Raw genomic sequence first — 12,725 nt, forward strand, 5'->3', positions numbered from 1 at the left:
TTTTATAGAGTACTCCCTCCGGTCCAAAATAAGTGATTTTTTGGATGTTTTCACACAGATTAAGGAATCCATCTTTTAACATTAATGAGCAATGAAATTGACTATATTAACCTTTGCTATCTCTCATAAACACTCCTAACACATACTCCAACACTATTTACTCCAAGGATAATGTAGGAAAAAAATAATTAATTCATTCTTGAAATCTGGAAAATTACTTATTTTGGACCACAAAAAAATCAAAAAATCACTTATTTTGAACCGGAGGGAGTGCCGGATAATAAATTTCGGTATTTACAAAAAGTTAGAATTTGAACGTACTAGCTAGCTCTCATGGTACCGCAAACCGCAGAATGATCCCATGCATGCAAGCCATATTAATTCTCAACCTCTCATTCTCACTTATTGCCACAACTCGAGAAATACAGAAGCCAAGAATAATTTTCCTCCATATTCATCTAAACCAATCTCTTCATCACATCCAAACACATTTGTTATCTGCGTCAAAAACAATTCCAATTTTCCCATATCATTTCGTCCCCTTTCCGGGGTTGATTTGATACCTGATAAAACACACTTCCCAAATAATTCCAGAGGCGAATTCATCATTCAAAGACGGTAAGTGCAGATCATAATATATGTACGCATATTAAAATTAAAAATCATTATCTGCCTATGTTTAATTCAAGATTCGATTTTCATCAGATAATTCAGGAACACTTAACAAAATGTTCAAGAAGGGAGGAGCCGGTGGTGTGGACATTGAGTCCGGCGGCAAAGGCGGAGCCGGCGGTGCCCAAATATACCCCGGAATGACGGAAGATCCAAAGATGAGATGGGCATTTATCAGAAAAGTTTACGCGATTGTGTGCACGCAGCTTCTCGTCACCGCCGTGATTGCCACCGCCATGTTTTTCACTCCGGCCGTCAAAGATTACATGCGCACACCTTTTGGCTTCGCCACCTTGATTGTCCTTATTGTCATCGCTTTTATACGTAAAACCAATTCTTCTTACAAGCTTTCTTATTACATTTTTCTTTTTAGTCCTCTATGTAGTACTTACTAAGTAATTTATTTTTGAGAGCCTTAAAAAATTAAAAGGATGCTTCATCGTCACAATTCATTTGGCATTCTATTCTTTTTTGTTCGTTTAAAAAAGATATTGGCACCCTTGATGATAGTTTTTATTTTACTAGAAGTTTCATTGTGTATCTCACACAATTGACATTAGTTGTGTGAGACTCATTTTTCTCTCACAAATTTGTTGACCTCAATCTTATACTTTTGGGTCCAAAAAATATGGGTCTACAAAACTGTAAGACAAAAAGATGCATCATACAACTAGTGTCAGTTGTATAAGAGACACAAAATATAAAATTTCTTATTTTACCTTCAATTAGATACTTTTATAGAAATAGACATGATTCCTGATTAACCTTATTAGGATACTTTTGGTATATTCTATGCATATTTAGCTTGTTTTTAAAAAGATTCTTTCTTTGTTTTTTTGTTTTATGTTCAGGTAAATAATGCCAAACAAATTGAGACAAATGCAGTTCAAAGTTTGTTGAGAACTTATTCTAAATTTTTTTGGTTCTCAATTTAAGATTGTTTTCTGTTATTTCCCCATCACTGGGATATCTAATATATATGTTATACTTTTTCTTTTTCTGGGGCAGATATTATATTGTTTAATGTCAATTCACAATTTTCATGACTTAATGAAAAGTGTGCTAATTGTTTTCTTTTAATCTTTGGTGTAAAATTGGCAGTTTGCTTCTTCATGGGTCGCTACGGAAGAAAACATCCATGGAACTATGTTCTTATGGCAGTATTCACCCTGTGTCTGGCATTTGTTGTTGGAGCGGCCTGCGCATTTAAAAGAGGTAACTTTTCTTGAATTCAAGTTTTATGTACTAATGATATAAAAATTATTACACAATTAAATCAGAATAAATTAATTACAAAACTACATTCTGCGATGAGCAGCAATCCGTAACACGATAATATTGTTATGTCGAGGAAGAGGCAAACCCGAAAATAAAGAAGATAAAGAACACTAAATTTTAACGTGGAAAACCCTTCAAATCGAAGGTAAAAACCACAGGATCACAAAGATCCAAAAAGATCCACTATAACAATAAGAGGGTTACAAAAATTCTCCAAATTGGCTACACAATAAGTGCCAAACACGGAGCAACAAGAGCAACAACCAATCAATTAAAGAAAGAGTAGAATCCACAAAAATAAAGCTATTGTTCGAGGCTCGAAATCAGATTCTAAGAGCCTCTAAATCCGATCTCCACCGTTCAAATAAAACACCAAGATGTTACGAATACTCAGTCAAAATTCCAGCCCGATCCAACTGTTAACAAATCAGAAAACGTGATTTGAAGTTGGCTGGTCGAAATAAAAATCTACAGTAAAACAAATACTCTTCTTTTCTCTTTTCTCTTGATGAAAGCTCTCTCAAAAACCACTCTTATGTGCTTAAGTCTTTCAAATACTTGTATTAATGAGCATAGAATAATTCTCCAAGGTTGTCTTATTTATAAACATGAGTAGTGCTTTCTCTTAAAGCCAAAACCCACTCAAAATAGGAATAAATACCGAATCCAATTCCGAATAGGAATGGAAACTAAAAGAGAATAGGATTAGGCCATTGGGCCTTTCGCTGGACAACATGGGCATGAGCCCAACAAACTCCCCCTTCAGTCAAGGGGCCAAATGTATCTTCAAGTAGAGAAACTATTAATAGGCTTCATGCCTGCCAATTTTCAGCAAAACACATACTTAACTGCAAGCTTAACTACGAAGTCCTCAGGCTGCTCCATATAAATCTCCTCATCTAAATCACCATGAAGAAAAGTAGTCTCGACATTTATCTGCTCGACCTCTAAATCTAGACTTGCAGCTAAGCCTAGAACCACACGAATAGAAGACATCTTCACAACAGGGAAGAAAATTTCATCAAAATCAACTCCCTTCTTCTGACCAAAACCTTTAACAACTAACCTCACCTTGTATCTAGGTGCAGAGGTATGGTTATCTTGCTTTATTCTGAATATACATTTGTTAGATAAAGCTCTCTTACCTTTCGGCAATTTCACTAACTCATATGTGTCATTCTCATGGAGTGACTTCATCTCATCTTCTATGGCTTCGATCCACTGAATTTTGTGAGTATCTTGCATGGCTTCATCATAATTCTCAGGTTCTCCCATGTCAGTCAAAAGTACATACTCATCAGGAGGATAGCGCATGGATTTTTGCTTCTCCTTTGTAGATCTTATACGAGAGGTTTCAGGAGCATTCGAAGTAGCTACCTGTGCCAGAATTGGTTGCTGATCAACTACAACTTCATCAACCGGAGCATCCATAACATCTATACTATGATGATCATTTTGATCTTGATCACTATCTCCATCATTGTCTTGGGTTCCTTCATGTGCAATAGGTGCCTTAGCAATTGAAACTGGATCAATATCAACTAAGCTCTCATTACCCTGAGAATCTATCTTCTCAGCATTGTCAATATCTTCAATAGTTTGGTCTTCAAAGAATATTGCATCACGACTTCTAATAAGTTTATTGTCAACTGGATCATAAAAATGATACCCAAACTCATCTTGACCATAACCGATAAAGATGCACTACTTAGTTTTGATATCCAGTTTAGATCTCTCATCTTTCGGAACATGCACACAAGCTTTACACCCAAAAACTCTCAGGTGATCATAAGAAGCATATTTGGCAAACCGAACTCTATCTGGGACATCACCATCCAAAGCAACAGCAGGAGACAAATTGATAACATAGGCAACAGTGTTAAGTTCTTCCGCCCAAAATGTATTTGGAAGTTTAGCCTCTGAAAGTAAGAATCTAACTCTCTCAACTAGAGTTCTATTCATCCTCTCTGCCAAACCATTCAATTGTGGCATCTTGGGTAGAGTTTTTTGATGACGAATTCTGTGTTCCTTGCAATAGTTATCAAAGGGACCATAATATTGACCACCATTGTCAGTGCGAATAAATTTTAACTTCTTTCCCATCTGTCTCTCAGCTAAGGCCTGAAATTCCTTAAACACGCCAAGTGCTTGATCTTTAGATTTCAAATGATACACCCAGAGCTTATGAGAATGATCATCAATAACGGTCACAAAGTAAAGTGCACCACCTTTTGACTTTACTTTAAAAGGACCACACAAATCAGAGTGTACTAGCTCCAATAAATCGGGCTTCTTGAGGGAGGATGGCTATGAAAGGAAACCCTTTTCTATTTTCCTGCTAAACAATGGATACACCTTTTCAACTTTGCTTGTTTCAATCCGGAAAGCAAACTTTTCTTAGCCAAACACGTAACCCCCCTATCGCTCATATGACTCAATCTTCGGTGCCATAATTCTGATAAAGTATCACTATTCACAAGATTTATGGAGTCATTAATAATAGAGCCATGTGTTACATATAAATAACCAGACTTGACTCTGCGAGACACTACTAACGAGCCCTTAGTGAGCTTTCATTGGCCATTAAAGAGGGCATTATGGTAACCTCTATCGTCTAATCTTCCTACGAAAATCAAATTGAAAGGAAAGTCTAGAGCATGCTTGACATCTTAAAGAACTAACGTTGAACCATTATTAGTTTTCAAACAAATTGCGCCAACACCAAACACATTAACTTCACTGGCATTGCCTATCTTTAATACTCCAGAATCAACAAGGGTATAAGATATCTTTTCTTGGTGTGACATGTGAGGTTGCTCCAGAATCTACTATCCAGCTAGTCTCATGGGATACCAAATTGATGACGTTTTCATCATAACCAAAAAGAAGGTCATCTCGAACAATAGCAGCAACATCGTTCTCGTTATTTTCAGCTTTCTTTCCTTCTGTAGTGTCTTGAAACAACTTGTAGCAAGACCTTTTGATATGTCCTTTCTTGCCACAGTGGTTGCATGTAATATTATAGTATTTGGACCTTGACTTACTTCTACTTTTACCTCAATTCCTTGAGCCTCTTGTTCTATCTCTCCCCCGGTCTTCTGTAACCAAGATATCTGCTTGTGAGGACGAACCCTGAGATTTTCTCCTTACTTCCTCGTTCAACACACTACTCTTGGCATATTCCATGGCCACCTTACCTCTATGAACTGAATTTGTCAAAGAAACACGAAGAGTTTCCCAAGAGTCTTGGAGAGTATTAAGAAGCCAAAGTCCTTGTATCTCATCATCAAAATTAACTCCCATTCCAGACAGCTGATCAAGGACGTCCTGAAAATTATTTATGTGATCAAGGATAGGGCTGCCTTCCTTGTATTTAAAGGTCATCAATTGCTTTAGCAGGAACAACTTGTTGTTCCCAGTTTCTGAAGCATAAAGAGTCTCTAGCTTTTCCCACAATGATCTCGCATGTGTCTCGTTCACAATATGGTTGCGAACGTTATCTTCAACTCATTGGCGTATATATCCACATACTTGTTGGTGCTCAAAATTCCAATCTTCATCAGATACACTCTCGGGTTTATGAGCTGCAAAAACGGGTAGATGCATCTTCTTCACGAACAACAAATCTTTCATCTTACTTCTCCAAACATTATAATTTCTCTCATTTAAACATACCATCTTGCTCATATTCTCCTCCATTCCGTAATAACCCGGATAAATAACCAAGGCTTTGATACCACTGATATGTCAAGAAAGAGGCAAACCCGAAAATAAAGAAGATAAAGAACACCAAATATTAACGTAAAAAACCATTCAAATCGAAGGTAAAAACCACGGGATCACAAAGATACAAAAACCTCCACTATAACAATAAGAGGGTTACAAAAATTTTCAAAATTGGCTACTCAACAAGTGCCAAATACGGAGTAACAATAGCAACAAGAGAAGCAACCAATCAATTGAAGAGAGAGGAGAATCCACAAAAACGAAGTTATTGTTCGAGTCTCGAAATCTGATGCTACGAGCCTCCAAATTCGATTTCAACCTTTCAAATCAAACATCAAGTTGTTACGAACACTCAGTCAAAATTGCAGTCCGATCCAATGGTTAACGAATCAAAAACATGATTTCAAGTTGGCTGGTCGAAATAAAAATCTGCAACAAAACATATACTTTTCTTCTCTCTTCTCTCTTGATGAAAGCTCTATCAAAAATCACTCTTATGTGCTTAAGTCTTTCAAAGACTTGTATCAATGAGTATAGAATAATTCTCCAAGGTTGTCTTATTTATAGATGATGAGTGGTGCTTTCTCTTAAAGTCAAAACCCACTCAAAATAGGAATAAACACCGAATCAAATTCCGAATAGGAATGAAAACAAAAAAAAAATAGGATTAGGTCATTGGGCCTTAGGCTGGACAACATTTCTTTGAGTATTGCACAGCACTGTTAATTGATTGTCGGTCATAATACAAAATGGGACAGTTTTCCAATGAAACTACCCAGTATATCTCTTCTTCTTTTTCAGAAAAAAATTGACGTACACAAATTATTTCATTTAAAAATTTAAGGAGATAATACTTTGATCAAAATCCAAATACGCTAATTGCGCAAGTCAAAAATAGAATCAAATTTGTACCCATTTCAGTTCATTATGTATGACATAATTTTGAAAATTCAAGTTTTTCTTAGATAAAAAAGAAAGATTGAATATTTTCTATTATCATAAGCTATATACGATCGATAGTACTCCTTATTTAATTTCTAAATAAGTAAATTTCAAATTAAAAGTATTACAAAATAAAAGTATAATTAAGATTAGATAATTTAACCTTATATTCTGAACCCATCACTATTTTGAAACATGATCTACTGTATTTAAAGATAATGAAAAATTAACCGAAATAGCTGCCCACCAACATCTTAAACTAAAAATAGTTGGCAGATGTATAATCAATATATAATGTGTATAACCATGTAAAATCGATGTATAATCAGTGTATACTTAAGAAAAATAAACAGTGAATCTAACCGGCTATTTGTGCAAAGATCCCAAAAGTTCAAACTTTGATGTAACGTTTGTTTCCAGGGCCTACTATCTTGACGGCTGCTGGGCTGACAGTTCTTATAACTGTTAGCCTTACCCTCTACACATTTTGGGCTGCAAGCAGAGGCATGGACTTCAGCTTTCTTGGTCCTTTCTTGTTCTGTGCATCCATAGTCCTCATTTTCTTTCTTCTAGCCCAGGTACGTCTATATCACTTTAATTATATCCACATATATATATATTTCTTCTTAGAATTCGAAAATATGTACATCTTCTTTTTACTAACGAGATGGTTTCCAATGCAACAGTATATTCTTCATTTAGGACGGGAGGTACGGATGGTATATAGCTGTCTGGCGGCACTTCTATTCTCAGCTTATATCATATACGACACAAATAACTTAATCAGGAACTTCACCTACGATGAATATGTCATTGCAGCAATCTGCCTTTTCGGAGACATCGTCAACCTCTTCTTAGCTCTTCTTGGCGTCGTTGGTGAATGATTCATGTATGTAATAATTTTGGTTGCATAGTGTTCGTGTTTGTTAATTAGCAAGCTGGAAATTTCCTATGCTCAGAGATTTATTATGTTATTCCTAGTCTTGAGAATGTCATACATTAGTACTGCCCTTCATGTATGGTTTGTTTAATGTACAATTGGGTGAAGAAATATATATATTACCATTGAGTCTTCCTTGGCTTGATTATCATTTTGTAGGATAATCATACTACTTAAGATATGTGACCTTTTATTCTTAATTGGATCGACCCTTTTCTTTTTCGCTCATTTACTTAGCATTTTATACAACTATTGTATTAATAGTTTAGTCTTTAGAACAAAAAAAAGATAGTTTTTGGAAAAGAAAGCTTCATCTTTATTTATTCGAAGGGGGTGCGGCCGTTTGTGGGCAAAACACTTCCTGAGGAGCGTTGAAATCTAGCCCTAAGTTCCGCCATTGGTGAGCTTGAGAGAGAGAGAGCAGAGAAGACGATAGAGAGAGAGAAATGAGAAGCAATTTTCTGTTAATTGGCTTGAACTGAAAATGAGTTGTACATCACCTATTTATCCTAACTAACACAACCTACTTTGTGAAAGAGGAAATTAACAACTAACTTCTTAACTAACTACCTTCTAGAAGAGTACTACATAAATACAGAAATGTACAACTATTTACAACTCTAATTTCAACACTCCCCTCAAGTTGAAAATGAAAAAATATCTTTCATTCCCAACTTCGAGACTAATGCTGCATGTTGCTGATGTCCAAGTGCTTTGGTCAACATTTCTGTTGGTTGCTCTTGACTGGCAATATAAGATATCTTGATCAGCGCTTCTTGAATTTTTTCTCGGATAAAAAGGCAGTCTATTTCTATAGTCTATTTCATGGGCAGTTTTACACACTCAACTCTTCCAATAGACCCTTCAACCACACAAGTTCATCTACTGTGTGTGGCATGCTTTTGTACTCAGCTTCAGCTGAGCTTCTAGACATAATGTGATGTCTTAGCTTTCCAGGATATGATTAAACTTCCAAGCTTAATACAGTATCCAGTAACAGACTTTCTTGACATAGGACATGACGCCTAGTCTGAATCACAGAATGCTTCTATTTCTTCTTTGTTGTAACTTGACATTAACAGCCCCAGCCCTGGTTGCTTCTTGATGTACCTTACTACATGAAGTGTTGCTTCATAGTGAGATTCCTTAGGTGCATGCATAAAATGACTTAGGGATTGCACTACATATGAGATATCAGGCCTTATTATTGTTAGATACAAAAGTTTCCCTATGAGCCTATGATAACTCCCTCTGTCTTCTAGCAACTTATCTCCCTTACTTGTGTTTGTGCAAGTATCAAACTCAGTGCTTGTCAACTTCAAGTTCTTCTCCATTGGTGTCTTTTTAGGTTTAGAACTTGCCAAGCCTACATCAGATACCATCTCTAATGCATTTTTTTTTGAGTGATAAGGATACCCTCCTTTGATCTAGCAAACTCTATACCTAAAAAATATCTAACTTCTCCAAGTTCTTTCATTTTAAAATGTTGATGAAGAGATTCCTGTGCAATTTTAATTTCCTACAAACCATTTCCTGTAACAAAAATATCAACTACATAGACCAAAATCAAAACAAACTTGTTATCGATATTTCTAGTAAATAAAGAATAGTCATGCTTGATTCGCTTAAAACCGGACAAAGACAAGGCTTGAGAGAACTTCAAATTTTATTGCCTAGATGCCTTCTTGAGCCCATATAAGGATTTAAGTAGTCTACAAACCTTATGTTCCCCTTGGCTACTAAATCCTTAAGGAAAAGTCATGTAAACTTCCTTTTCAAGGTCTCCATTCAAAAAAGCATTTTGAACATCCATCTGAAATATATGCCAGTGCTTGAGAGCAGCAGTGGCAATAACAGCCCTCACAATAGTCAGCTTAGCAATAGGAGAGAATGTATCATGAAAATCCAATCCTTCCTATTGTGTAAAGCCTTTAGCAACCAGTCTGGCCTTGAATATTTCTATAGAACCATCTGCATTGTACTTTATTTTATATACCTATTTGCATCCAGTGGATATTTTACCAACAGGCAAGTCAACTACAGACCAAGTGTTGTTCGGTTCTAATGCTTCAATTTCAAGTTTCATAGCTTCAACCTATCTATCATCCTTACTAGCTTGATGAAAATATGATGGTTCAACATCAACAGAAAAAAAAGTAAGAAATGCTCTAAAAGGAGGAGAGATGTGAGTATAGGAAACAAAATGTTGGATGGGATGAGATGTAGAAGAAGTGGATAGTATGGGTGGATGAACATAGTCAGTCAACCAAATTGGTGATTTACTAGTTCTCCCTAACTTTCTAGGTGGAGGTAATTCAGGTGAAGTAGAAGATCCAGGCTCAACAGAGGTAGTAGGGTCCATGGGAGAATAAAAGAGCAGGGTGCCTGCTGGAATTGACTCTGCAGAAGGAAATGAATTTGTAGTGAATGGAGGACTGTGAGGTTCTAAAGGTGAAGCTGGCAAGTTGGTGATGGGAGATGAGGGTAATGAAGTAGGCGGTGCTTGTGTAGATGAGACTAACCCATGATCCAGTGTTGGAGAAGGAGAAAAGACATCAGAAATAGCAATAGGCATGAGTATTGAGGAATCATGTTGTGATGAAAGCAATTTCTCTTTTGGACATTTGAAAGGAAAGATATTTTCTTTAAAGATAATATTTCGAGGGATAGATTTTCCCAGAGTCAAGTTCATATGGTTTATAGCCTTTCTGTGTAGAAGCATAACCTAGAAGAATAGCAGGAATGGATTTTAGTTGGAATTTCATGAGAGTCAAGTCTGGTAGCATAACAAAGACATCATATTATTTTTAGGTGATCTAGTTTAGGGGACCAGCCATGAAAAAGCTCATAAGGAGTCTTTCCATGTAGAACAGTGCTAGGCAATCTATTAATGATATAGGTAGCTGCCAGAATACATTCACCCCACAGTCTTAAAAGTAATGCGGCTTGAAATCTCAAGGCTCTGCCTACTTCAAGTAGGTGTCTATGCTTTATTTCTACAACTCCATTTTGTTGGGGAGTATAGACACAACTACCTTGATGAACAATTCCTTTGATTTAAAATAGATTAGAACAAAGAGAATTGAAGAACTCATAGCCATTATCAGACCTGAAAATCTTGACAGTAGAAGAAAATTAGTTTTCTACCAAATGAAGAAAATTTGATAGAATCACATGAACATCACTTTTCAGTTTTAAGAGAAAGGTCCAAGTCATTCTTGAAAAATCATCAATAAGAGTCAGGAAATATCTATAACCATTGTAAGTATTTACTCTATAAGGACCCCACATGTCCATATGAACAAGTTCAAACGAATATTTTGATCTTGAAATGCTAGTAGGAAAAGGCAGTAGTCTGTTTGGCTAATGGACAAACATGATAATTATAAGAACTAGAATTAGACAACAATGTCTTTATTGTAAGTATTTTCTTAAGAACTAAATGAGGAGCATGCCAAGTCTTTGATGCCATAACATAGTTGAGGATGTAGTCTGGTTAGTGGTCATAAGGTGGAAGTGAGTGGTGCAGTAGGTTTTGAAGGATTGAGGATGTAGAGTACATCCTTGAGGCTACCAATCCCTCTCACCTTGCCACTGAAGAGGTCATGAAAGAGACAAAAATTAGGATAAAAAGAAATTGTACAATCCAACTCCTTGGTATATCTGGACACTAACAACAGATTATACTAAAACTTAGGCACATAAATCACATCATATAGAGTTTGAGTGTGGGACAGGGCACATGATTCTGTATGTGTAATCAGAGTACTTTCTCTATTTTATAAATGGACTGAAGTAGATTTCGAATGGGGAACAAGTTTAGGACAGAATAACAGATCTAACGATGAAACTATGTGATTTGAAGCACCAGTATCAATGATCCACTTAATTTGGTCAGTAATTCTAGAGTTTTTTCTTCTACTGGTCCTTTTTCCTTGCTCAACATTCTGAGTATTTGTTGATACTGGTCATGTGTAAAAATTGGAGCTGCATTGATCATGCCATTTATCATACCAATTCCATCAGTTCATGTGTGTTTAGTCTCCTCCATTATACTCTCATTATGTGCTACAGGTGTGTAGTTGTCATTAGCACCTCTTTTTTTGTTGTTGAACTTAAAACCTGGTGGATACTCTACCAACTTATAGCAATTATTTCTTGTGTGTCCTTTCATCTTACAATAATCACAAAACAGATTTGTGTTCTTTCTAAACTTCACATTTGAGTTGTTTGCTGACAAAAAAGAGCTGCTCTCAGTATTCATAGGCCCACTTCCCAGAATTTCACTTTGTATACCATATCCACTACTTAGTGTCACGACCCAATTTCTTCTATAGTCCGTGATGGTGCTCAACGTTGCCGCTAGGCAAGCCTACAATGAACTAACTCTGTGATACTTTCTTTTAAAGAATTGAAATAGTTGATTTTTAGTTTGTGCATAAACAAGAAGTAAGAATTTAATAAAAAATGAGAGATCAAGATTTTTAAAGCAATGAGATAAACAAGATAACTCAAAAACCATCAAGTGTCTATTAGCTTAAACCACCAAGACCTGGTGTCACAAGTGTATAAGCAATTAGTGGAATATACAAAAGAATACTACACTACTCTCCGAAGTGGAATAGACAAAAAATATAAGCAAAAGAAAGACTTCGGCTGCTGCAGAACATGCTCAGAAGGCAGCTCACCGCGAAGCCTCGTAGCAGTAGTCAAGGATCCACGCTGGACTGATATCCAGATACACCTGCCTCAGATCCTGCACATTTAGTGCAGAAGTGTAGCATGAGTACATAAACAACATGTACCTAGTATGTATCCAGTCTAACCTCGAAGTAGTGATGAGGGGTCAATTTTGACACTTACTATGGGCTAACAATAAAATGTCAAGATTATAACTAAGCATAGATTACATAAACATAGCTGAAAATTCAACAAAATGAAATAATAGGCAATTCTTTCATTAATAGTAAATCGTAAATTTATTCCCATCATTTAACAATTTATATCTCAAGCCAATGAAGCAATATCAATTATAATTGGTTCCAAAGATTTATTACGCACAATTTATGCCGAGGTCATACGACCCGATCCAACATAAGATATTTAAATTGTGCACTATCGAGGATCGAACGACACGAATCATAGATGCATCTATGTGCTACCGAGG

General features: G+C 36.1%; 2 protein-coding genes across 2 annotated transcripts; one reads left to right on the forward strand and one right to left on the reverse strand.

Moving 5' to 3' along the window:
• The first annotated feature begins 409 nt into the window (after positions 1-409).
• On the forward strand, positions 410-7,719 carry LOC104242889 (protein LIFEGUARD 4-like). Its single transcript, XM_009798004.2, has 5 exons — positions 410-618; positions 706-996; positions 1,774-1,887; positions 7,039-7,196; positions 7,305-7,719. The coding sequence occupies exons 2-5, from the start codon at positions 729-731 to the stop codon at positions 7,500-7,502; spliced, it is 738 nt and encodes a 245-aa protein (XP_009796306.1). The 5' UTR covers positions 410-618; positions 706-728; the 3' UTR covers positions 7,503-7,719.
• Positions 7,720-8,583: 864 nt separating this feature from the next.
• On the reverse strand, positions 8,584-8,940 carry LOC138871944 (uncharacterized mitochondrial protein AtMg00810-like). The gene has a single exon (XM_070149871.1). The coding sequence runs from the start codon at positions 8,938-8,940 to the stop codon at positions 8,584-8,586; it is 357 nt and encodes a 118-aa protein (XP_070005972.1).
• Positions 8,941-12,725: the final 3,785 nt, after the last annotated feature.

The sequence above is a fragment of the Nicotiana sylvestris genome, chromosome 1, assembly GCF_000393655.2.
Source record: "Nicotiana sylvestris chromosome 1, ASM39365v2, whole genome shotgun sequence".
Taxonomy (NCBI): domain Eukaryota; kingdom Viridiplantae; phylum Streptophyta; class Magnoliopsida; order Solanales; family Solanaceae; genus Nicotiana; species Nicotiana sylvestris.